General features: G+C 37.3%; 1 protein-coding gene and 1 long non-coding RNA gene across 2 annotated transcripts; one reads left to right on the top strand and one right to left on the bottom strand.

The window, feature by feature from the left end:
• The first annotated feature begins 8,975 nt into the window (after positions 1 to 8,975).
• On the top strand, positions 8,976 to 9,362 carry LOC138873582 (uncharacterized). The gene has a single exon (XM_070152053.1). The coding sequence runs from the start codon at positions 8,976 to 8,978 to the stop codon at positions 9,360 to 9,362; it is 387 nt and encodes a 128-aa protein (XP_070008154.1).
• Positions 9,363 to 12,776: 3,414 nt separating this feature from the next.
• Positions 12,777 to 22,944, bottom strand: LOC104216573 (uncharacterized). Its single transcript, XR_708522.2, has 3 exons — positions 22,226 to 22,944; positions 12,905 to 12,972; positions 12,777 to 12,824 (listed from the first exon to the last, which is right to left on the bottom strand). It is a non-coding gene; the product is annotated as an uncharacterized lncRNA (long non-coding RNA).
• Between the last annotated feature and the right edge of the window lie 354 nt (positions 22,945 to 23,298).

The raw sequence follows: 23,298 nt of genomic DNA, 5'->3' as shown, positions 1-23,298 counted from the left end.
GTGGTGTGTATATAACGCCATAATCTTTTTCATATCACATATACATATATATATACATACATATATATGTGTATATAACGTCATCTGGTCATGGGTCAATGTACATGAATGCAATGCATGAAAAGTACGTTAATAAAATCTTTCGGAATGTCATAAGACCATTTTGTCTTTGAGTAATATCATAAAGTAAACTCTTTTCAACTTTCGTATTTTTCTGAAACCCATGAACAGATGATAGAATATTATAACACATGGAAATTCAAGAACATAGATATCTCTAATACTTCTATGAATAGAGTCATTTATGGAATTTGTGCATTTGCTCATTTTGTTTGTGTCGTATCGATCATGCCATAAGAAAGAAGTGATTGACCTAACATACCTGAGTCGATTCTCTTGGCAATCCCTCTTACACACGTCAATTGCAACAACACGTAATGTCGTATCGAAATAGGAAAAAATCTGTATGACTTCTTGTGAAATTTTATTGAAGTTCATCCGTCATTTGACTGACCACACTTTCATTCATATAGCGTGACAACATTTCATTGTAAGTTTCAACACTAGTATACTGGATATAAAAGTGGCTTGCGACCAAGTTTAGTGCCATAAAATTTCCCACATTTCTCATCAAAATGCATTATTTCTCTTTGTCAAGAGCACAAGCATCACCTATAAAAATCTCTTTGCTTTAAGCTTAAGGATGGATCTGCCATCCTTCATCCTAATGCAAAATAGGTGTAACCAAGCCAAGCACAAGCTTTTAAGCTTTGGTGATGTGGGCTCCACTTGGTGGATGAATAAGCCACCTTGATTCTCAAAATGTTATATTTAAGCAAGGCTTAATGACTCACTCAAATTGGTTGGGGGGTGCCATATTGGGGAAGTTTTATCTTTATCCAAATAATTTCTTAATTAATTGGATAATATCCCATTATCCAATAATTAACCAATTACCCACATAATTTAGAATTATCTCAAATTACTTAAAATACTACTCATTTTAACACACTTTATACATCATACCATCATGATCATGTGGTACCTTGTATGGCACTAGTCCATAAATAGCGGGTATTTTAGTTCGGACCGTATTTTATCCCAAATTGTCAAATTTCGATGAACTTATTTTCTTCGATCCGCTTACCTTCTCACCTTCATGAATTTACGGATCACTTGTTTGAAATAACATAATTCTTATAATCCCAAAATAATCTCATTCCCGAACTTATGTTGCTTAACTTACGACGAAACTTTAACGTACAAAAGATGCGGGATATAACATCTCATTTCCGAGCTTATATCAATTTACTTATGGCGTACTTTTCACGTACGAAAACATGGGTTGTAACATTATTCCCACCTTTGGAACATTCATCCTCGAATATTGACTGATGCAATTATCATTTTCATAACTTATGTCTTCTTAATACTTTAGTGCTTTCCCTGTCATCTAGGCAACTGCTCGGCAAATAACTCCAAAGTCCAGGGCATTCTCCCCTTTAGGCCTCTTTCTCACGTCACGACTTGTGGTCAAAATCCTTCTAATCTAGTAACTATTGCTACCTTCTGTCACGCAGCATGTATGACTCTGACCTTGTAAATGCACATATGCGACTCTTCTCTCCTTTTTCCTCAATCTTTAGCCAATCTCTAGGCCTCACTTTGTAAACATATACAAGGCTTAATAGGATGCCTATTTGCGCATCTATAGGTGTACTGAAGTTCTTCGCTCGATACTTTGTAGAACTTGCGAATATGGCCATATCTTATTTCATAGATCTGGTCATCCATTTGTATGGCTTTACTGCATCTACATGGGTTATACTATACCATAATTTTTTTTACTTCAATTTATCGTTACTGAGGTATGCTTACCAAGCTCCCAGTTACTTTTATTGCCTATCATTTAGGTATAAATCTCAGTCCTTTAATGCTCCTTCATTATCGTTCGTCTTAAGAAGGATGGCATAATCTCATGTCATACTTTGTAACTTGTATCTATCCATTGTTGATTCACCTCAATCTTGATCTACAATCCTCCACTTGAAGACTTAAAACTTCTTATGTAATACATTGCCGATAGGGCTTACATTGCATTGAGGAATATTTGAAGTGATTTTCATAATCGTATTTCAAGTGTCTCAATGTAATTCACCTTATGGCGGGGGTATCCTAATCTCGTGCCGTCAGTGAAATATTTTCTCCTTCTCTTCTTTTTTTTCAAAATCCTTATTCAAACGAAGGTCCAAATGCATTCTTTATCTACCACAATTACACCCTCATCTCTTTCAAATGATATTAGTCTTAGACTCCTTTGAGTTCATTCAGGCTATACTGAGCTTTCTATAACTTAAAGAAACCATTAGCTCACTTGTTCTCATCGGTTTAATCTTGAGGACTTATCCATTCTCGTCACCTTCTCACTCGCCCTTTTGTATCCTTATTCTTGCCTTCCTAAAACCTTGTCGCTTTGCCATACATAAGCTCGCGACCTACCCATATTTATTTATATTACTCGCAACCTTCCTTCAACTTGCTTGTATCATTGGTTTCCTTATGTCACTCTGGAACACCAAGCGAGACATCATATCGTCTCTAACTCTTCTTTACTGTCTTAATTAGTCTCCTCGATACCTAGAAGCCATAGGCTATGAGATATGACATTGACGATGCTGCTATCATTCCTGGATATTGAATCCCTGCGCTTCTAGCCTTCTATCCGAAGTATGGACTATTCACAACTTTCTACATTTGAGTATCTCGTACGTTGTTTACCTTTACCTTACTTACTTAAAATCTCGCATCATATATTCTATCTCCTTTATAACCTCCCTTCCACATAGGTATGATTGACGCCACAACTTGAAGCCCTATTATAATACTACAATCTGGTGGAAGCTTCATACTGACTTCTTATGAGGTTGCTACTTACTTTTTTTAACTGGCTTTATCATAGAGCTGTTATAGACTATGATTGTTGTACTATCTCTCTCGTACCTCTAATTTTAAGGGAGATCCTGTAATGTTCTCGATCATGATGTTTCTATTTTTCTAGGTCAAATAATCAAACTCCTGATTTACTTAGGTGATATAACTCTTTAGTTTCCTCCTTCTTTTGATCGGCCTTTATGTCGGCTTAAGCTATATTCCAATCTGTGATTCTTGGTATTAGTTATTCTGTTTAGCCTTTCATGAGCACTGAGTAATATGCATGATACAATCCTTTAATAATTTAATCCTTCGTTTATTACCTGGGCTCAATTCTTTCTTTTAACGTATACCAGAATCTTCTACGAATGTATATGCTGCATGTATAAAACTCTGAACCCTTAAGTGCCTTCATAATGTAACCAACTCTGGATCATTGATTGAATAATTTCTTTCGTTCCATCTTAGCTTTCTTTCAACGTAAGCTATTACTTTTTCTGGTTTTTTTCTGCCCCCTTGTTGCGTCCATACTTAGCTTATCTTAGTGTCCACACATGCCAGAGTTTCCGTGCAACTCATATGATCTCGAATATTACTTTTAATTTTACTTCCCGTTCATTAGCCACAGTAGGTGCCACTTTCCTTTGGAGTGCTTACAATGTTGTTGTGAGACCGTTGTTACACGACTATTTTCTCTTTAGGTCGTTGTGCTTAAGTTGAAGCCTTCTTCCTTATTTCCTCAGCTAGTCTTTCATTGTGATACTTAGGGAAGACCCTCTGGCTGTTGTAAAGCTGCGAGCTTATTACGGATCTTTTGATGTCCTTCCTTTCCTATAGTTATTCGTAGTTGCTTATTTCCATGTCTTTGTGCTTGTAGGGTTGACTCTGAACTGATATTTTGACTGTCTTTCTAGTGTCACTCTCTTTTATTCCCGTAACACTCATACGGTATCTTCAACTACCCCAACTTCCATCTGAATATTTCTCAAGGTCATGATATCATATCTGAGAAACTGAATTTCCCATGTTGGGGTTCATTCTGTTTATCTTGTACGATCTATTAATTTGTATGTATCCTCTTGTCTAGTCATAACTAGGCTCTTTCTGAATCAACTACTAACTATCATTGGTCCATTCTTATATCTATATTCCACGTAATTTTTCTTGGGTTATTTCCTTTGTCTTAACTTACCTCTTGCACTGGCTCCTTATTTATCAATAACATCATGGGCAGGAAACCTTACTTCCTTTCCTTGACATCGTGCTTGCATAATGTTCTAAAATTGTAGCATATCTATAGGATTTGGATAAGTACAATCTCCTTCCTTTCTCATTTTTATCACATTCTTCCTTTACCATTCCATAGTTACTATAACCACTTAATTCTAACTTAATGCCACATCACTCCATATTCTCCCCTTTAAGGGAGTACTAAGAGTTGAAGCCACGACGATCTATCTATAGATGTTTTACCTTTTCATCTTTGGTATCTTTTCACATCATCGATGACCCTTACTCGCCTTGCGGTAATCCTTCTGTACCAAGGATAACAAAATTCCTTACTCGCGAGGGTGACACTTAGTATAATTGGCACATACAGTCCCTTAAGCTTAACTTTGCTCACATTTCTTGCTTTAGGGAAGCGTCTTCCTGAATGAACATTCTCAGAATTTCTCAGGAATCTTCTTCTGTTGTCTATTCTATTATCGCTAGAATGCAATTCAAAATTCCCATGATGTCGACCATTATCAAATCACTCATTCCCTAATTCATGTTTAGTTTATCTTGTTCACCAGCCCATACTAATTTATATTACTCTGGGGTCTAACATTTCCTTCTGGTAATCACGTTAGAGTCATGAACTTATTTTTCGAAATGAGGATATGACTTTATGGCCTAGACTCTTTTGTTGTCTCAAGGCCTGTCACTTCTCGTCTTTTCCTTCACTTGATTGTAGACTTTGTAATACTGTCATTTGTTTTCTACCGTTGTCATCTATGTATCACATCTCACTCATAATTCTTCATTAACTCTCTTTTTATTTCCCTGTTAACATTTATATCTATCATTTTATTCTGAAAACTTCAACAAGACATTCTTTTACTTTTAGTTCCCCTTGTTCCATCTACTGGCTCTTCGGATTGCCTAACATTCTCTCTCTACTAGGGACAGGAGCCACATTAAGATAATATTTATTCCTTTCAGACTTCTAATGCCTATCTTTGTAGTACTCATATCTAGCTATATTATTTTAAAGTGCACCATCTGGGTGTCTCACAAGGAGATCTATTAGTACATTTGCAATACCTTTGAGAATGTCAACTAACACAAATAATCCATTCACCATTTTGGTTTACTCTAACCCCAGCTGGATCATGATATTTGTCCTTCTCTAATATTACTTCTGTTAGCTTCCATATGGCATAAATGAGATGGGTGTGGCCAATTGTACATACCTCTATTACAATTGAAGGTAACTCAAAATACTTATCTTTCTCTGCTTGAATTGTAAATACTGTTAATCTTCATTAATTGCACACCTCGTACCCTTCTTCAAATTTACTTATTGAAACCTGTATCTATCTTCTGAATCTCTCATTGCCTTTCACCATATGGGTGGATAGATATCTTTGCCTTAAGGCTCCTTATTAAGAGGCTTACACGTCTTAGTACGCAGATGATCTACTGAAGACCTTATATTTACTTATCATAAACATCATGAAAAATCGAGTCCCACTGACTCAACTCGTCCATAGCCACATTTAATCTCTTACCAACTATAGGTATCGTCTTATTATGAATGAAATAGAAGCTAGGAGTTTGAATTCTTATAAGTGAGCTCTACCACACGATCTAGAGTAAGAAGAAAGAGTGACAGTCTTAAATGCCCTGTAGCCTCCATCTTATAAGTGTGGTGCACGACACACCCATAAACAAGACTCTACTAGACACGGCTTGTAGAGTACCTCGGACAGAACTGCTTTGATACCACTTTTATCATGACCCAAACTGATGGGCCACGATGGCCACCCGGTACCTTACCCAACCGAGTACCTACGTAACGTATCTTTCGTATCATACTATTATAGGTAAATGTGCCATAGAGGCTATCGTGAGATGAATAGAATAAAACATGGAGAAATACTCGTCATTGGACGATCCAACATGTAATCCAAATTTATACATATGACGTATGATCCTATAAGGCCAAAATAACCACTCGTATACTAAACATAAGCCGAAAAGGTCATACAATCTTTTACATGCATGACATCTATCTACAAGCCTTTAAGAATATATAATTTTCATGAAGGTCGGGATAGAGTCCCGCCATACAAAACAATACACATCTAACTCATACTAACCAAACAAGCAACTCTAAAACAAATGGAGCGCACCAATATCTTCCACTGAGCTGATAGCCTACTCGGAGGGCTCTCGACCTGTCTATCGGGACATGAGGGCAAGAAACGCAGCGTCCTCAGGCAAAAAGAAATGTTAGTACGAATAATGTACTGAGTATGTAAGGCACATAAATAAGTACATAACAGACATGGAGGAAATATAGAGTAAATGACTCCACCTGTAAGTCTGGATAACTTTGTAAATCACAAAATAATTATAGTGTCATGCATATGCATATGAATGTCATGTCGTGCATAAGTACATGTTTCATAATATCATCAGCCTCTGAGGGCATCCCATCATTTCATCTCGGCCACTGTGGGCAAAATCATCAACGTATACCAGCTGATCAGGTGGTGGTGTGTATATAACGCCATAATCTTTTCCATATCCCATATACATGTATATACATACATATATATGTGTATATAACGCCATCTGGTCATGGGTCAATGTACATGAATGCAATGTATGAAAAGTACGTTAATAAAATCTTTCGGAATGTCATAAGACCATTTTGTCTTTGAGTAATATCATAAAGTAAACTCTTTTCAACTTTCGTATTTTTCTGAGACCCATGAACAGATGATAGAATATTATGACACATGAAAATTCAAGAACATACACATCTCTAATACTTCTATGAATAGAGTCATTTATGGAATTTGTGCATTTGCTCGTTTTGTTTGTGTCGTATAGATCATGTCATAAGAAAGAAGGGATTGACTTAACATACCTGAGCCGATTCTCTTGACAATCCCTCTTACACATGTCAATTGAGACAACACGTAATGTCGTATCGAAGTAGGAAAAAATCCGTATAACTTCGTGTGAAATTTTATTGAAGTTCATCCGTCATTTGACTGACCACGCTTTCATTCATATGGCGTGACAACATTTCATTGTAAGTTTCAACACTAGTATACTGGATATAAAAGTGGCTTGCGACAAAGTTTAGTACCATAAAATTTCCCACATTTCTCATCAAAATGCATTATTTTGCTTTGTCAAGAGCACAAGCATCACCTATAAAAATCTCTTTGCTTTAAGCTTAAGGATGGATCTGTCATCATCTTCATCCTAATGCAAAATAGGTGTAACCAAGCCAAGCACAAGCTTTTAAGCTTTGGTTGTGTGGGCTCCACTTGGTGGATGAATAAGCCACCTTGATTCTCAAAATAAGACATTTAAGCAAGGCTTAATGACTCACTCAAATTGGTTTGGGGGGGGGGGCTGCCACATTGGGGAGTTTTATCTTTATCCAAATAATTTCTTAATTAATTGGATAATATCTCATTATTCAATAATTAACCAATTACCCACATAATTAAGAATTATCTCAAATTACTTAAAATATTACTCATTTTTAACACACTTTATATATAATACCATCATGGTTATGTGGTACCTTGTATGGCACTAGTCCATAAATAGCGGGTATTATAGCTCGGACCGTATTTTATCCCAAATTGTCAAATTTCAATGAAACTTATTTTCTTCGATCCGCTTACCCTCTCACCTTCACGAATTTATGAATCACTTGTTTGAAATAACATAATGCTTATAATCCCAAAATAATCTCATTCCTGAACTTATGTCGCTTAACTAACGACGAAACTTTAACGTACAAAAGATGCGGGATGTAACATCTCATTTTCGAGCTTATATCAATTTAATTATGGCGTACTTTCATATAAGAAAACATGGGGTGTAACAACATCCTTCTGCTTCTGCGGAACTAACCACTCTCCCTTCTTCCGCATCTACGACCCAGGTCTCGTACTTATGGGCTCGCTGTGCCACCCAGCCTTCGTATCTCAGCCTTGGCTACATCTACGGCTCCTTCTCCACTTCTGCAGGCTCGCACCTACAGTTCCCACTCCGCAGGTCTGGTTATGACAGCTGAGTTCAACTTCAGCAAATCCTCCAATTCTAAACTTGTTCCTTCAATCATCTGAAATCAACCCGAGGCCCTCCGGACCTCTACCAAACATACCAACAAGTTGCATAACCCCATACAAACTCAGTCGAGCCTTCGAATCACTCAAAACAATATCAAAACATCAAATTACCCTCGGATTCAAGCCTAAGAACTTCTAAACTTTCAAATTTCACAAACGACGTCGAAACCTACCAAATCACATCCAAATGACCCCAAATTTTGCACACAAGTCAGAAATGATTCCACATACCTACTCCAACTTCCGGAATTCTATTCTGACCCCAATATCAAAATTTTCATTGCCAGTCAAAATCACCAAAGTTCCAACTCTCGCCAATTCATGCCTAATCCTACTAGGGACCTCCAAATCACATTCCAGATGCGCTCCCAAGTACAAAATCACCTAATGGAGCTAACGGAACCATCAAAATTCAAATTCGAGGTCGTTTACATATAAGTCAATATCTGGTCAACTTTCCCAACTTAAGACTTCACAATTGAGAAACATGGCTATAACTCTCAAAACCACTCCAGACCCGAACCAACTGACCCAACATATTATAATATAGCTGAAGAACACAAAAAGAAGCAAAAATGGGAAAACAGGGCTATAACTCTCGAAATGATCGGCTGGGTCTTTACAGTCTATAAGGTAAAAGATTAAAAAGTGTATAACATATGTACACTAGGTATATGGATGTGCCATCACCAAAAGAAAGGAATTTCTCGGCGTAAACGTGCGTTTAGGATTGTTTACGGTAATTGGGATAAGTCATTTACCGCTCTACCCTTGTATATGGTTGCTTTGCAACAATTTAACCCCAAGAGTGTTGTTGAATGGAAGCTTGAGCAGAGTCTAGGAATACCAGAATTCATATTCAGATATGTGTTTTGGGCATTTAAACCAGCCATTGATGGTTTTGTGCATTGTCGGCCGGTAATATTCATAGACGGCACTCATGTCTATGGAAAGTATGATATTAAGATGTTGATTGTTGTTGCAGTAGATGCTAATGGAAGCATATTTCCCTCGCATTTTCCATTTGTGCCAATGAAAGTCAGGAGACTTGGACATGGTTTTTGAACCACTTGAAGGAGCACGTTGTCAGACAGCGGTTAGGTATTTGTCTAATATCTGATCGGCATAGTGGGTTTTTAAGTTCTATATAGACTTTGGATACATGGAAGGAACCGTTTACCATTACTGTGTTAGGCACTTGAAGGCCAACTTCTAGTGGGCTCATCCGAACAAGAGCTTATAGGATTTAATATGGATGGCAGTAATAGATCATCAAAATGTAAATTCAGGAGGCGAATGGAATTGATTAGACCGGAAGACCCAGAAGCTTATCGTTGGTTGATGCAACATGATATTGATAAGTGGACTTTACATAAGGATGGTGGTAGAATTGGGGAATTTGACTACAAACGTGTCAGAGTATTTTGACGGATCGTTGAAGTCTGCCCGTGGATTGCATGTTACTGCCATGGTGCGGATGTCATTCAAGAAAATGACAGAGGTTTGTTAAAAGATCCCGAAGTACATCGTCCTTGTTGGAAAGGGGTGTTCAATTTATGCTAGAGCCAATGAAACAATTTTAGAAATATAGGAAGCGAGCACAGTGGCATACATATTTGCAATACTGCAACGAGCGAAATATTTTTGAAGTTCGCACTGATCTGCATCAAAGCCACGGTAATAATACCCACACCATCAATGAATCCAGAATATTATGTTCGTGTGGGAAATGGTTGATCTATTACTTGCCATGCTCACATGCTATGAAGTGCTTTCAACATACTAGTTTTGCAGCAACGAGGTACGTTGATAAAGAATAGAGTGTTTCTACATATGTAAACACCTACAGTGGCCATTTAAAATGGTATGTAACACAGGATTATGTATGTCGCCGGCAAGTGCAAAAAAGAACGTGTATATGGAACTAAATGGATGTTGGTGATACCGTTTATGCGCGTAAATATGGTATATGTTTCCAAATAGTACATGATCACCATAAATAGCCTTCAGTTGTTTTGGGCAGCGGTGGTAATTCAGCTCCCGGTGGCAGTTCATCCAATGTGCCCAATTTTCAAGGACAAACTTAGTGATCTGTTGCAGTAATTTTGTTGTACTATATGTCTATAATGGTATTGTTTGCGATATTTATGAAATAAAATTAAGTTTCCGATAGTATTAAATCTAATTGACATTTAGCATTGAAGATTCAATCCAACAATTAAAAATAAATTCAAGAAATAAATGACGATTTTTATTTGCCATTATCGTCACTGTCTGGCACAATTTCATTGTCATTGTCTTCACAACATCTTGTACGCATCCATACGGACCAAGGGCATCATAATCTAGGCTCCAGTTGACACACATTTCACGTATTTGATCGCTATCATCAATAAGACCACTTGCTTGATTTCTACAATAATATGGGACTCATACGTCCAACGTTTGCTGTAGAAACTTAGGTAGTCCCTCCCACTCGACAACTGTTGAAAATACAGGATAATCAATGTCTCTATGCAATTTTTCATTTTTTTAATAAATCCCAATACCGATCCTCCGTTCCTTGCATCATCCAGTGCATGATGAATGGCTAGTACCTTTTCCATCTCTAAAATCTCCTTCATCAAATGTTGTATCACTTCTGGTTCATCTTTATATGTGTTTGTTTGGAATGTTGCAGACAGTGCTTGTGGTACATCTATCTCATGCCAATGGTATAGTACTTCATAATCATACCTTTTTGAGTAAAGGGGAACCCATTATAGTTTTTCACCCCAAATTCGCATACCTTCAGCCTTTGTTGAATGCGCTTACCCCTTAATAATGTGCCCTGCAACTTTGAGATCAGTATGTATATTGATAGGATTATTTTCCAAGGGACGTAGAACACCATACCACTTGTCATCCACCAAATCAGTATAGCAACCTAGCATATTTTTTTAAGGTAGGGATCGATTGTGTTATGACGTGTTCCATGTGGATATGTTGAACTACCTTCAACTTTTTGCATCTTCTTAAACCACTTATTAAATGTTAGAGGCATTTTTGAAATGTTGAAATGGTTTTTGAATACTAGAATGTTGGTTTAACTTGAAAAGAACTAAATTGCACGAACTTGTACGTTAAACATAGCGCATCAATAAGAAGTGTTATGTGTATTGTCATATCGACCTGAAAAAGTTGTACGGACTTATACCGTAAAGAATCATTAGCACGTGAAACGTAACGCATCAATAATATGCGTCATGTGTATTGTCATGTCGACTTGAAAAGGCTGCACAAACTTGTACCTTAAAGAATCATTAGCACGCGAAACATAACACATCAATAATATGTGTTATGTGTACTATCATGTCAACCTGAAAAAGTTGTGCGGACCTGTCTCGTAAAAAATTATTAGCACGCGAAACATATTGCATTAAAATATGTGCTATGTGTATTTTCATGTCAACCTGAAAAAGCTGTCAACCTAAAAAAGTTGCACGGACTTGTACCATAAAGAACCATTAGCACGCGAAACATAACGCATCAACAATATGTGTTATGCAATCTAAAATCACTAATAGCTGCCTATAAAAAAAACCGTGCATTCTGCATTATTATTTGCGGCTTAACCAAATGAAGAAAATAATTTTCCATAATTTTTCAAGTTCGAGCATTATGATATGTCTGGACACAATGACGTACACATAATGACGTACCAAGGTGTTACTGTGGTAAACGTGCAGTTTTGACTCCATGTTGGTCAAATTGCAATCTAGGTCGCAGACGTTGGATATGTAAACAAGTTGTAAGTTATTATAATTGAAAGTTATGTTAGTTAATATATTATTTATAACATATTAATTAGTAGTCTTTTGTTGTCATCCCCATTTGTAGGACGAAAACCAATGTGGTTTTGAAGAATGGTATGATGAACCCATTAACCAGGAATATTATAAATCATGTTTGTTAAACATTTGAAATCTGACCGGTGAGTACGAACTTCAAATCTTGAAACTCCAAGAACAACTTGTCATAGTGTAGGAGAAACTGAAGAGACAAAAGAAGAAAATAATTGGTTGGAAGAACAATTTCAGTGATTGAAGCAAAAAATAATGGGCGATAGTGACTAAACAAACACATGGATGTGTTAAGTGTAATTTTTTATATTTATGTTGTAAGTGTCATATATTATGTGTATTGTTTAGCGAATTTAAATTTATGCTAATCTATCTTATTTATTTAAGTTCTAGTTTTAAACTAACAAATAACCTGAAAAATAAAAACACACACGCTTATTATGTAAAACATCATAATTTTACTATTAGATATTTAATGTAATATATACAACTCAAAATACATATAAATGTATCTCATAGCCTATATTCTTTAAAACATTGGCTGGCCTAAGGCCCATACCATCTCGTCCGGCTATGCTATCGGAATCATCTCCATCACATCGCCTCTTTATTTGAGGATGCGATGCAATATGATCGTCAGGAAGGCTAGCAGGCTCAGTAGAAGTGGGTGTTGGGATATCATAACCTACAAAATAATAAGATATTTTAGTATATGAAATATAGAATACTAACTTACGTGTTAGCAAAAAAAATTAATGGTCTAACCACGGTCTCAGCGGGCTCATGAATAAGATCATCCATCTCCGGTAAGCGAGTATCGCACAATGTGGCCTCTGTTATAGGTGATGACGAAATATTTAAAAAATATAAATAATTTAGATATTACTGACTAATATATAAGATAAAATAAATTGAAGTAATAGTAATACAAATAAACCGGCACCTAAGTAGGCACACAATGCTCGGTAGGGACTTTGAGGTGCACTGGAGTAGATGAAGGTTAAAACATCTCGACCTGATGTGATGTCTACCTATATGTACATGAAAGATCCTCAGCAGCCCTCGATGAAAAGCCATAACTCAAGCTTCGACCTTTATGCACCTCTCGTATCAGACAATCAACAGCAACCCTCGATGGCTCTAGACGACTAGGAAAATAGTGATCCCAATCATACTGTGTAATGGCGGTGCCTGCGATCAAAACTAGAGCTGACAAGGTAACCTGTGAAGTCCGTGGTGACAACTAAAGGCTAAATGATAGAATACCATGATAAGCATTGTGTGGCTCAGGGTAGTCACCCGGATGATCCTCTCCAATATCCTCCAAGGGTGCCTCAACGCCCCTTTTCCGGGGACCTCATCCTTGAAGACCACCACGACCACGTAGGCCACCCCTTCTCTGGCCATACATGCCATGTCTAACATGTACTAGGGCCACGTGTGGCCCATGATGGTACTCCTCAGGCAGCACATAAGCAACCTCGTAACCTAACCGCGCATCCTCTTGGGCAGCTCTCAATATGTAAGAAGCAAGATCAGCAACCCGACGACCAAACCCGTGCACAACTATCGCTCTGTCGCCTGTAAGTTGTAGCATCTCCAGTCCCAACTGGTAGAAATGGTGTAAACCAGTAGCTTGCATAGGATACAAAATATTTATTAAGGAAGGATGTTAAAGTAATGTAACATGATAAGTAACTATACCAAATAACATACTAGTGCACCATGTCTCCCGGCGTATGGAACGTACCGACCACCATTGCGATGAACGGGATTCCAGATTAGAAGGCGAGTTATGCGGCGATACCAAACCATGTACTCATGTTCCCCGTCAATATGGAGGGTATGGCAAAATCAGGCCATATCTCTTATCCCAATCCTCTATTTGGGCCTCTAGCCAGTCCAAGTATGTCTGGTCGACCTTGCTACGATCATCCACTCGTAATGTGTGGAATGCTAACTAGGCAGAATAGGTATAAGCTTGCGTCGACCAAATAGTCGAAGGACTCGCTCGGTGGCATATTAATCACCTATATCGAGACATATAAGTGGGACTAAAGACATCCACATAGCTCGAACGTGAGAGCATCTGGCAATCCAGCGATAAGCTCGTCACTGTATGGCCTCCATATGGACTATTTATTAAACAAGAATCATGAGTAAACGCAAGACAGATCAAGCATTTTCAAACAAACTTAGTCATACATTTACCTTAGCGTCTTCAAGTAAATCCAACAAATCCCTATAATAAAGGAGATGATGTCTAGCCTCGACCTCGCGGGAGCGGACTCGCCTATCTACCTACCTCCTAGCAAGTGGTAGAAAAGGTAGAGGTGGTGCATCTGGAGCTATTGGTAGGAGAGGTGGATGGATTTGCATGAACCGCTCCCAAGCCCAAACCTATTATTGATTGTGGACATAAAATTTAAGTTATTTTGTACTATCTCTGTTATAATCATGAAAGAATTGATAATGTTATCAAATGTAGTAGTGGTATAAAACTGGCAACATCTCTAATGGTGCCCATGGATGACTAGTACAACTACCTATAAAGGTAGGCTAGAACAGCTCCACCCTTGTTGTAAGTAGGTAACTCATCTAGCCACTCCAGATGATGTAGAAATCGCAAACTAACGAGGTTTCCTGAAGTGTTGAGGAATAGAATACCACCAAACATCATCAGTAGCAATAGCCTCGTCTACCGCTCGATAGCCTCTACCGGTAAGTCATCAGTAATCTCCACATGCAATGCCACCAGATGTTGCCTAACGGGCTATAACTACAATCGACCAACACTACTCATAGTAGTTGGCTCCGTGGGATGGAAACCTATGAGCCTCTACAACATATGTATATAGTCTTCTCTCGTATAATCCCTAAGAGCTTGTAGGTAGCTGACAACCATACCATCAACGGGCAACCTTAATAGAACCTCCACGTTCTCTAGTATGATGGTAGCCTCGCCGATAGGTAGATGAAATGTGTGAGTCTGAGGTCACCACCGCTCTATCATAGTCGTGATCAGAGGCCAATCAAACTACAACTGGCCGATCTCTATAATCTGGTAAAACCCCATCTGCTCAAGGCGTGTAACTGTATGGGTGGTCCCTAATGAACTCTCAAAGATCTTCTATACATCTAGGGTGGAAGGTCTGGGACAGCAAATGTCCATCCCATATGTGTGAAGACCTACGACCACTTTGGAGCAACAGCAGCTCTCGAACAACAGGTCCAGGATGCACAGGTGGAGGATATATGACGATGTCTGTAAAGTAAATAATATTAATTAAAGTATTTTTCTCTTTAATCGTTTAACATGTTTAAATACATTGTGATATTTTTTATATTAATATTTAATCGATAAATTTTCTATATTATCACTTCGGGTGATAAATAAAACAATTATTTATATGTTAGTTTCTTCGATTTTTTGACTAAAATTCGGTAGGATTATGTTTACTTTTCTTAACTAATCACGATATTTTTAATAATTATTCATATAAAAATACTAAAAAGTTAATACTAAATAATATTCAATATATTTAAGAAGTCACATATCCAGAAGATGAAGGTAGCAGAAATGAGGATGTTGAGGTGGATGTGCGGGCATACTAGGATGGATAAGATTAGGAATGATGATATTCGGGAGAAGGTGTGCGTGGCCCCTATGGATGACAAGATTTGGGAAGCGCAGCTCAAATGGTTCGGGCATGTAACGACCCGGCCGGTCATTTTGGATTGGAGTGATGTGGGATCACCCGCGAGTGTATGTTGGAAGTGTGCACTCAGTAACGACCCGGCTGGTCGTTTTGAGAAATTAAGCTCTATCCGGAGGCGTAAGGTCTGGAGCAGCTTCATATTATGGGTATCGACTTGCGGCATGGTTGAATTCACTTAACAGATAATTCAGAGTCAAATTGGAAGAAGGAATCTAGTTTTGGAAGTTTAAACGGTGAGAATTTGATCAGAATTGGAATTTTGAGTAAACGGCCCTGGAATGGATTTTGGATGATCTCAACAGCTTCGTATGGTGATTTTGGACTTGGGCATGCATCCCAATTTTGGATTTGGAGGTCCGTAGGGTAATTTGAGGCGTTTCAGCGAAAGTTGGAAAAGTTGAAGCTTGGAAAGTGGAGAAGTTTGACCCATAGTTGACTTTTGTGATATCGGAGTTGGAATGCGATTTCGAGAGTTGGAACGGCTCCGTTATGTCATTTTGGACTTGTCTGCAAAATTTGGCGTCACTTCGGGTTGATTTGATAGGTTTCGGCACAAGTTTTCAAAGTTGGAAGATTTGGAAGTTCATAGTTCGATTCATGGTGTGATTCTTCTTTTCGGCATTGTTTCATATGATTTGAGACCTCGAGCAAGTTTGTGTTAGGTTATATGACTTGTTTGTGTGTTTAGATGGGGTCCCGGGGCACTCGGGTGTGTTTCAGGTGTGTTTCGGATAAGGGCGTCCATTCGAATCGGTTTATCGATAAATCGAATCGATTATTTGTTGACTTATGGAGCTCAGTTTTTAGCGATTCCTTGAGGGTTTTTCATACAAATCGATTGGGTAAGTGTTCTTCATCTAGAATCTAACATATTCCATGATTTTATCTTCATTTTCATCATTTAATTTGTGTTTTGGGTTGGGAAAAATGTTAGTTTTTGAAGAAAATTCCTAAAATGAAAAATCATGATTTGAGGGACCAAATGGTATCAAAATTTGATAAATTTAGTATGGTTGAACTCGTATCGGAATGGGTATTCGATTTTTATAAAATTTGTCGGGTTCCAAGGTGTGGGCCCAGGAGGTCGACTTTTGGACTGATTTTTGGATTTTGTTAAAGATTGAGACTTCATGATCCGGAATAGTTTCTTATGTGTTTTATTTGTGCTTTGAAGTTAATTTGGTTAGATTTGAGCTGTCTGGAGGTCTTTTCACTCGAGAAGTGCATTTTAGAGTATCGGTTTGTTGTCTTTGAGGTAAGTATCTTGCCTAACCTTGTGTGGGGGACTTCCCCTTAGGATTTGAGTCTGCTATGTTGATTGTAGTTCATGTACGCGAGGTGACGAGTGCATGCTCGGACTTATTTGTGGAAAAATTGGCTTTTTAGGGTTCTTAGGTCCTTATATTCACTGTGTATGAATGTGTACTTGATATGCGTGAGTTTTCCACTTACTAGTTTCACGTCTACATACTCTAATTGGAATTAGTTGCTTATGATTTATTCTTATTGCCTATTTGACTCTTATTTTGCTTAACTAAAGATTTTTACCTCTTTTATTGTCATGCTATCTTTCATAACTGCTCGTCTTTATTGGAAATCATTATTATCTCCCCTGTAATTGTTTAGTCTTAATTGAGGTTATGATTATCTTCCCGTTGCTCATCCTTAATTGAAATTGTAGTATATTCTTCGTAAATTGCCCAACCTTAAAAGAAGTTTAGATATCTTATATTTAGTTGACATTTCCTTATTTGGAATTATTTGATTCGTGTTAGCTTCCTTGGTGTTGAATTACATATTGTGGGATCGTTGCTTCATATTATTTTCTCCCTTGTTGAGTTGTTCTTATTACGCTTAGTATTCTCTATTGTGGTTATTCCTCGTGAGCTAGTTTTACCGTCTCTTTGTGATCGAAAGTTCTTGAGTTAATTTACTTGTCGTGTTCTTGTATATGTTGTCATTGCTATTGTTGTACTTGTTCTGGTGGTGCACGAGGTTTCTACCGTGCAGTTGTTGATATTGTGATGCACGAGGTTTCTACCGTGCGGTTGTTGTTATGGGATTGCACAAGGTTTCTGCTGTGCTATTGCTACTATTGATATATTGCACATGCGGCGTGACAAGGTGGGGTATGTATAGATATGCTTATATGTGGGTTGCGCATGTGGTGAGACAAGGTGGAAACATTATGATGCACATGTGGCGAAACAAGGCGGGCACTTATTATGTTATTATTTGTACACATTGCGAGACAAGGTGGGCTATGTCAGGGATGATTGTAATGATTTGTGATGGCCTGGGGGCATTCTTGTTGTTTGATATTTTGTTGTGGTACGCTTACTTGTATGAGCTTTATCTCGTGGAAGTTGTGAGGAAATATATTACGTGTTGTCTGTTCTTTTCCTTATGCTTATTAGCTGGTAGAAACTGTGTTAAAGCACTTGCACATGCATACACGTAGTTGAACGCTCCTATTGGATGTGAAGTCCTCCTGATTTTGCTGAGTATAGATGCACACCCTTGTTTACTTGTTATATATGTGAGGGTAGCTCTAGTTAGCAAGTGAGTTGTCAGCATGACCATGAGGTGTGATGGGGGCACAGGATGTCAAGTGTTAGATTTCAGGTACTGGGACTCGTGAGCTATAATTTGTTCGAGATTCGGTACTTCATGGAAATTGTTGGATAAGACCTGATGTGAACATTGTCGTAGGATTTGAGTTATTGCTTACCTTTACTGTATTGTGAATTTAGGATTTGGGTTTATGTTTTCGCTCGCTCTTCTATGTCATTATTTTGATATTTCCGTTGTTACTTGTTGTTTTCTTCCTTATTGTGATTGTAGTATTGTTAGCCATTTCATGTAGTTTTTATAGATACATCATGTTCCGTTGTTTCTATATTTATACAGTTTATTGGACCGGTAGGTGTCTTGATTGTTCCTCGTCATTACTCCATCGAGGTTAGTCTTGATACTTACTAGGCATCGCTGTGGTGTGCTCATGCTACTCTTCTATACATTTTTGTTGTGCAGATCTAGGTATCGATCATTAGTAGTTGTACGGATCATTGTCGAGGAGACTCAAGGTAAACTTGATGTTGCGTTCGCAGGCTTCGGAGTCACCTTCTTACTTGTATTCAACTATTTTCACTCTTTTCCGAACAGTTATATTTAGAAGTGGTAGCTAACTCTGAAGAGCTTATGACTTGTACTACCAGGTTTTGGGAATTATAAATTTTGTAGAGATTTCTGCTTTAAGACTGTTAAATTTCATTTATTATTGTGGTATTTCAGTATGAGTTAGGCTTATCTAGTCCCTAAGACTAGGTTCCATCATGATACCCAAACGGAGGGAAAGTTGGGTCATGACAGGGCATGTTGAGAGGAGAAGCCCAGATGCTCCGGTAAGGAGGTGCGAACGGCTGGTTGTGGAGGGCACGAGGAAAGATAGAGGGCGGCCTAAGAAGTATTGGGGGGAGGTGATCAGGCAGGATATGGCGAGCCTTCAGATTTCTGAGGACATGGCACTTGATAGGAACATGTGGAGGTCGAGTATTAGGGTTGTAGGTTAGGAGGTAGTTCGGTCTTGCCTTATGTCATAACTTTGTGGGATTAGTTTGGTAGGGATACTATTTTGCTTTTGTTGTGTATCTTTTTTTTGGATTTCATGTTGTTCCTATTTTTCTTATTATTTCTGTGGTATTACTATTGTTGTTGTTCTTATTTAATTCATATCGATTTGTTTGTTAACTTTTATATTTTACACATAAATCTCTCATAGTCTCTTTGTACTGTCAACTAATTATTTTATAATTCATATCTAATATTTGATCGTCGTCTAATAATATATTTAATAAATACTTAATAATTGATTAATATTTGATCCATAATTAAGTACTCTAACCGGGTTAGTTGATAAGGGCAGGTAGTTTTTATTGTACACTAAAGAATCCTAAAAATCACTAAAGTTACACTACTCTAAATGGCCATAAACAGCATCAACTAATATAAATTAAAATTATTATCAGTTCTACCAGACTAAACGACACTACATAACAATAAAAGGCACAACATAACACTAAAGGACACTAAACAATAATAATGTCACATATTTTTATATGAACAACAATAAAGTCACATATAACACTAATTATTCAATCAAAAAATAATATACAATTTTTCATAATTTTTTGCACATAAATAAACTAATCCGGGTAAAAAATAAAAAATAAATATATCAAAAAACGATCACAAAAAGCATACAATACAGTAAAAATAATTAATTAGACAATTATATACATGAGTTATACTACAAAAGTAATGTGGAATACCTCTTTTTAGAGTTTTTTGAATTGAGAAAGAATGAAGATTTGACCACCGAAACAGGCAATAAAAGGGCTCCACTACACGACAACACCTTGGATCGGGTGTTAGCTCGCTAAAATAATAAAGGGGCAAGATTTTTTGGGACGGGTGGGCTCCAATGGAGCTTTAAGGTTTAAAATGGGGGTGGGGAACCATTTTTGGGATTTTGTCCCGAAGAAGACTAGCCATTTTTTAATACAGGTATAGCACATATATTTGATACACTATATCTATCTGTCTTTTCAACTTTAGGTATAGCACATCTAATATATGCGTTATATTTGTACGTTGACCGCCCTTTGAAAATCAGGTATAGTGCATGTATTACATGTGTTATACCTTAACGGACAAATGTGTCCTTAAGGTATAGCGCATGTAAATCATGTGCTATACACAAAATGGTCACCATTTTTTCACCTATTTTTGTGCTTTGAGTCCAAAAAAATAATACTTTGGTTCCGCACTCTCTACGTAGTGATGACTACTTCATCTTTTGGTTTGACTGTACTGTGAATAGGACAAATAATACAATAATATGCAAAGTGGCCCATATACATTTATTAATTGGCCTTTGATTCTGAAACAATAGGATCCTGATTTCAGGATTAGCAATGAACCAATTCATTTAGGTTGTCTTCCCTAGCTTTTCCAATTCAATACCGGATTGCTGAAAATTTTAGGAGGATAGCAGATTCCTTAGGTAAGCTTATCTATACTGATAAATTTACAGCTCGGGGGAATACAATCTCATATGCTCGAATGCTAATTGAGATAGATATATCGCAATCACTACATATATATATATATTGTCACACCTTCTTTTTACCACCTGAGAGGGGGAAATATAGGGAGTTTTTTCTAATTTAAGTGACAATCAAAACGGGATTATTTATATTATTCAGAGTCGCCACTTGGAATAATTTATGGTGTCCCAAGTCACCGATTTAAAATCCCGAATCGAGGAAGTTGACTCATATTTATGGTCTGCGAACACAGAAATCCGGGTAAGGAATTCTGTTAACCCGGGAGAAGGTGTTAGGCATTCCCGGGTTCCGTGGTTTTAGCACGGTCGCTTAACTATTAAGATTGGCCTAATTATCTGATTAATTACACGTTTTAAACCTACGTGCATTGTTTTAACTTTCTAACCGCTTTTTAATGTTTTAGGAAAATTCAAGGTTGTTTAAAACACATCGTAAGCCATGCTACATGAAATGTACCCGCGGTTCACGACACGTTTTATTTAACCTTATTGGAAATTGGAGCCGGGTCACATGAAATGCACACCCGGATTTATAACATGTTTATTTCTATTATTATTATTCAAAATTATGGTAGGGTCACATGAAATGCACACCCGAATTGAGTTTTACGTATCGCGACCATGCCAAGGGAATCGTACCCATAGCCACGATAATTATTATTAATCGTGCCAAAAGCATCTACGATATTTTCATAAGCTAATTTTTCTGAGTTCAAGACGATTGTATAGGAGTCCACAGTTATGGAGTTTATTGTGGACAAATGTATGATTTTAGCTATTATGAAAGTGGGCTAGTTTATAGTATTATTAATATTTGGTCAAGTAGTATTCAATAGCATATGCCCAAATTTTAATATCTTGGCTAGCCAAATTGTCATATGCACCTAGTATCAACCTGTGGTCCAAATACTACCCTACCCCCAAATCCCCGTCAATCAGAAGAATGATTAATAAATGAGCACTAAAATGCCTTATAAAAATAAAAGCCATCATGAAAATAATGTAAGCTAAAATAAAAGCGCAAATAACAAATTCTTTTCACATACAAGTGAAGCAAATAAATAAGATACTGAAAATAAAGAATAAGGATGGCCTTTGACGTCATGTTAACAAGAAGATTATTCAGTGTTATTTCATAAAGAGTAAAGAACTTCATTCAAACTGATTCATAATTCAAAACACCAAGGATCATGTATTTCAAAACAAATACTGTAACAAAGCAAAATCAGAAAAGCAGACCTTCAATGCAAGAACGTGACTTTGTAGATTTTGAAAGTCAACGACGAACCCAAAGGCGGACCTCGAACAGAACCTCATCGGCAACCTCAAAACTTGGCCGAAACTTTTAGAGAAGTGGCTAGTTTTGCTGCAATTCAAGGCTAGCGTCACGACTATTTTGGAGTAGTGTTAGAAGCCGCTTTGGAGGTGGCGCTAATAGAGGTCTTTTTGAAGGACAGTTGCTGCGTTTTTACAGCTACTTTAGAGGACATGACAATGGTTCAAAGATCTATTTTATTGTGTTTGGTGGCAGTTCTTGAAGCTACATTTCAGCTGGGTTTTCAAGGAGTTTGGATGGTGTTTTGTATGGCAATTTGCAGTTGATTGATCGAGGTTGAGGCGCCACTGGCCGTTTCCTCGTCACTCTGTTATTTTTCTAAATCCCCTCACTCTGATGACTTTGTTTCGTGACCCTTTTTACCTGTTCCCCTTTCTATTTTAACTCTGTTTTCTGTCCAGGCCCCCCCTCGTCCGTTTGTGTGTTTTTCATGTGTTCTATGGTAGAAAAATGGAGGAGGATTTTAGAGGAAACGTGAAGAAGATGGTCGCCTCTGTTTTCCGTTTTTCCTTTCTCGATCTGTTTCTTCTCCCCCGGTTTCCTCCTCTCTTTTTTCGTTCTTTTTTTTTAATATTTGAAGCTCTCTATTTTTTCTATCTGTCTCCTCCTCTCTCTCTATTCCTTTTTTTTCCCAACCCTCTTTGTGTGTGAGTGTCTTTGTTATATAAAATTTTCGACCAATGAATGGGGGCTTGGAGAACAAGAAAAACAATATTAAAAATGTATGGTCCCCTCCAAAGGAAGATGCCAAAATTAATAAGTTGATCAAAAGGAATCAATCTGTTAGGTGAGCACGTGAATTTAGGGGGAAATGGGGGCCGCTTTTCTTTCTTATTTTTGCCTTTCACCTTTTTTTGCTTTTTATTTTCTTCTTTTGGTTTTGAAAATGAATTAAAAATAGTTTTATAAAGATACTAGTATATTTAAGATAATAAAATATTTAGAGAAGACATATAGTTACTATATTAATGAAATT

Source organism: Nicotiana sylvestris, chromosome 7 (assembly GCF_000393655.2).
Source record: "Nicotiana sylvestris chromosome 7, ASM39365v2, whole genome shotgun sequence".
Classification (NCBI taxonomy): Eukaryota; Viridiplantae; Streptophyta; class Magnoliopsida; order Solanales; family Solanaceae; genus Nicotiana; species Nicotiana sylvestris.
This window is presented reverse-complemented; position numbering and strand designations above follow the sequence as displayed.